This window comes from Geospiza fortis, unplaced genomic scaffold (genome assembly GCF_000277835.1).
Source record: "Geospiza fortis unplaced genomic scaffold, GeoFor_1.0 scaffold396, whole genome shotgun sequence".
In the NCBI taxonomy this organism is placed as follows: Eukaryota; Metazoa; Chordata; class Aves; order Passeriformes; family Thraupidae; genus Geospiza; species Geospiza fortis.
Genome location: NW_005054345.1, coordinates 1,014,303 through 1,017,138, shown reverse-complemented (window position 1 = coordinate 1,017,138; position 2,836 = coordinate 1,014,303). Strand labels below are relative to the sequence as shown.

Genomic DNA, 2,836 nt, shown 5'->3' with positions numbered 1-2,836 from the left:
CAGCTCCCGACTTCCAGCCAGTTCTTTCACTTCTGACAGAGATGGAAGCGATTTAAAAGAAAACAAGATCATTGTGATCTCTCTTTGTTTAGTAAAAACCGGACATTCTGATCTCTTTTTGAGAGCCCAGGCTGTATTATTTGTGAATTCAAAACATATATTTGTGTTTAGTGGGAGTTTTCAGTGTTCAGGCCAGGGGACTGAAGGCTTCAGTTAAAGATGCGAGGGGGAGAAAATCCAAAAAAAGGTGGTGCTTTTTGGCCGTGGGCTACAGCTGAACAGCAAATGCCTCCTATATTTTGCAAAATAATGTTAGGGGGGAGGGAAGCAAAGAAATAAAAAGCATTAATTTAATAAATCTGACAAAGAGCATAAGGGCAGGAGATGTATTTGAGGCCTGCATAGGTACACTTCACCAGAAATAAAAAGGACAGAGCAAGACAAGCCGAGTATTTGTTTAATTAAACATAAATGCAGAGGAAAAATATAAATTCATTGACATTAATATAGGAGCATTCTCTCCGTTGTAATTGAGAGAGAGATTACAGAGAGATTATCTCACTCTTGCAGGGTGCACTGAGAGAGAAGTCTTTCGAGCGTGGCCAGGCACCCACAGCACATTTTAGGATGATACATATTGAAAATAAGTCGGCAGATTCTCCTGTTTTGGTTTTTGTGGTGGTTCATCAGCTCGGTTGCTATAATCCCTAAGAAGTATCGTTAGGGCACAGATGCATGTTTAATGCAGCTGGGTGCTATGTAATTGTGTAAAATATACCTTAAGTCAGGATATGGACAGTTAGCTGCTTTTAGAAAAAATATCCAGCATTCCTGTAGGACAAATCGGTTTTCAGCCCCCTTGTCCCGAGGATAAATCAACTGGCTAAATGTTTCCTGCTTTCTTAAAGAATTTAGCTTGTCTGAGTTCTTAATTTAAACCCTTTCACTCTCTTAAAAGTTGCTGCAAGTGCCTGCACTGCCATGCGATGCCCTATTTAGGTGTTAACAGGACAGCGAGGAGCTCACAGATCTCCAGCTTCAGCGAAATTATCAAAAAAGGGTCATTCCTGCATTATCAGCAAGAGGTGCTTATTTTCCAGCTTTAACATTTTGATGTTAAGCCAAAAAGCTGTAAATATCTCGAGTACACTCACAGGTTCTATGCTGTCTAAAAATCCACTTTCAGAAATTATTACCATGGTTTTGGGGGAAGGGGGAAGAGGGGTTAAAAAACAATTTTACTAATGTGTGAAATGAAAAAGACCTATAGCTCCACTTCCACATTGCATTACTTATAACTTAAGTAAAAATAACCACACTAATTTTCCCTCTGGATTTATAAATCACATCTTTCACTATTTGGAAGGTATTCTAGCCTTTTTGCAATCATTATCTGATAAAAATAAAAGCAAAATCTTTCATCAGCTACAATACTTAGCAGTTGGACGAGTTTCAACTCCTGCCTGCACAACTACACAGTTAAAAATTAGGACACAGCACCCTATACGATCAGAAAGGAAATAACTGGAAGCAGTGCCCTGCTAGCCGATCTGAAAAAAGCAAATATTAAAGTTTTGAATATGAATGAAAAAGCAAGTGATTCAGCTGGAACCCTGGCTCGCAGGGCTAGCTCTTAATGTACATCGGAGGTCCTCGCTTCTGAGCAGCATGATTCCCAATGAGAAAGGTCATTCCCACAAACAGAGCATAAAGGAAAAGTACCATCCACAGCAGACCTCAGAAGAGCCACACTTTAAAAGCACATTGCAGGGAAAAAAAAAAAAAGAAAAAAGAAAAAAATATAAAAATCCTAAGCTTCAGAGAACAGAACATTTGTGTTTACAGACCTGCTATGAAATCCTGCTCACCTAAGCTGATTTCTTTTCATCTCAGCTCTCTCATTCCTTGCCTCTTCCCCACGAAGTTAGCAAATATTAGCAAATTCGTAGCCCGTTTGACATTGAAGGTGATCCCCGATTGAAAGAATGGTTTTGACCAGTTTTATTTCAAGTACGTCATTTTAGGGAGTTGGAGCCACTAAACTTATAAAATATGGCATCCAACGAGTTTGAAAAACCACTCGGATTTCATCCACCAGCCTGCTTAAAACGTCTTTTTTGGAAACCCGGGTCACGTAGGTACCAGTGATGAAATATTTTCTCCCTCTCTGGATACCAACCTGCAGCGCAGTCCTCCCAAATCCATTTTGTGCATTGACGTTTACATTCTTTTGCAACAAATTAGTAAGTTGCGCTAGGTCCCCCTTGGCAGCCGCGGACGCCAGCTCGTTCCCAGAAGGCTCGGCCATTCTTTAGGGTGACTGACGATCGGAAAAAAGATGAGATTTTTTTTTTTTTTAACCAGGCATGGCATCGGAGACTGACAGAAGGATTGGGATGGTTAATCTTCTGGAGTAAGACCTTGTAGTAAATACTCGTAAAAAACCTCCTTGCCAAGAGCCCGCCCCTAACTCACACGTGATTATTCAGCAAAACTGCAGCTCCACTTGAACGCAAGATTTCTTTGCTTCCACATATAGAGTAACTCTTATTAAAGACTTTGGCCACTTTCGCGGGGGGAGGGGGGGAATAGGTGAACAGCTAGGCAAGATATTGTATATGTTATAGGTAACATATATACACGTACACCGGAGACTCACTCAGACATGAGATCTTGGAAGAAGAAGACAACCCACCCTGTTCACAGCCGGTTTCTGAAACTTAGCAGCAGCAGCAGCTCGGAGGAAAGGTCTCCTGTAGCAGTGTGCATCCAACTCCCGCTCGGGATCCCCCCCTTCATCCCTCTCCGTCGGCTTAGTCCGGGCCCAGCAGGGAAG

General features: G+C 41.6%; 1 protein-coding gene across 1 annotated transcript in view; it reads right to left on the bottom strand.

Moving 5' to 3' along the window:
* The window catches only part of CDKN2C (cyclin dependent kinase inhibitor 2C), a 6,081-nt gene extending 3,256 nt beyond the window's left edge, over nucleotides 1-2,825 (bottom strand). Inside the window, exons 1-2 of the mRNA XM_014307840.2 lie at nucleotides 2,696-2,825; nucleotides 2,180-2,320 (exon numbers count right to left, since the gene is read on the bottom strand). Coding sequence (XP_014163315.1) covers nucleotides 2,180-2,308 — 129 coding nt within the window. The 5' untranslated portion in view covers nucleotides 2,309-2,320; nucleotides 2,696-2,825. The remainder of the gene's footprint in view (nucleotides 1-2,179; nucleotides 2,321-2,695) is intronic.
* Nucleotides 2,826-2,836: the final 11 nt, after the last annotated feature.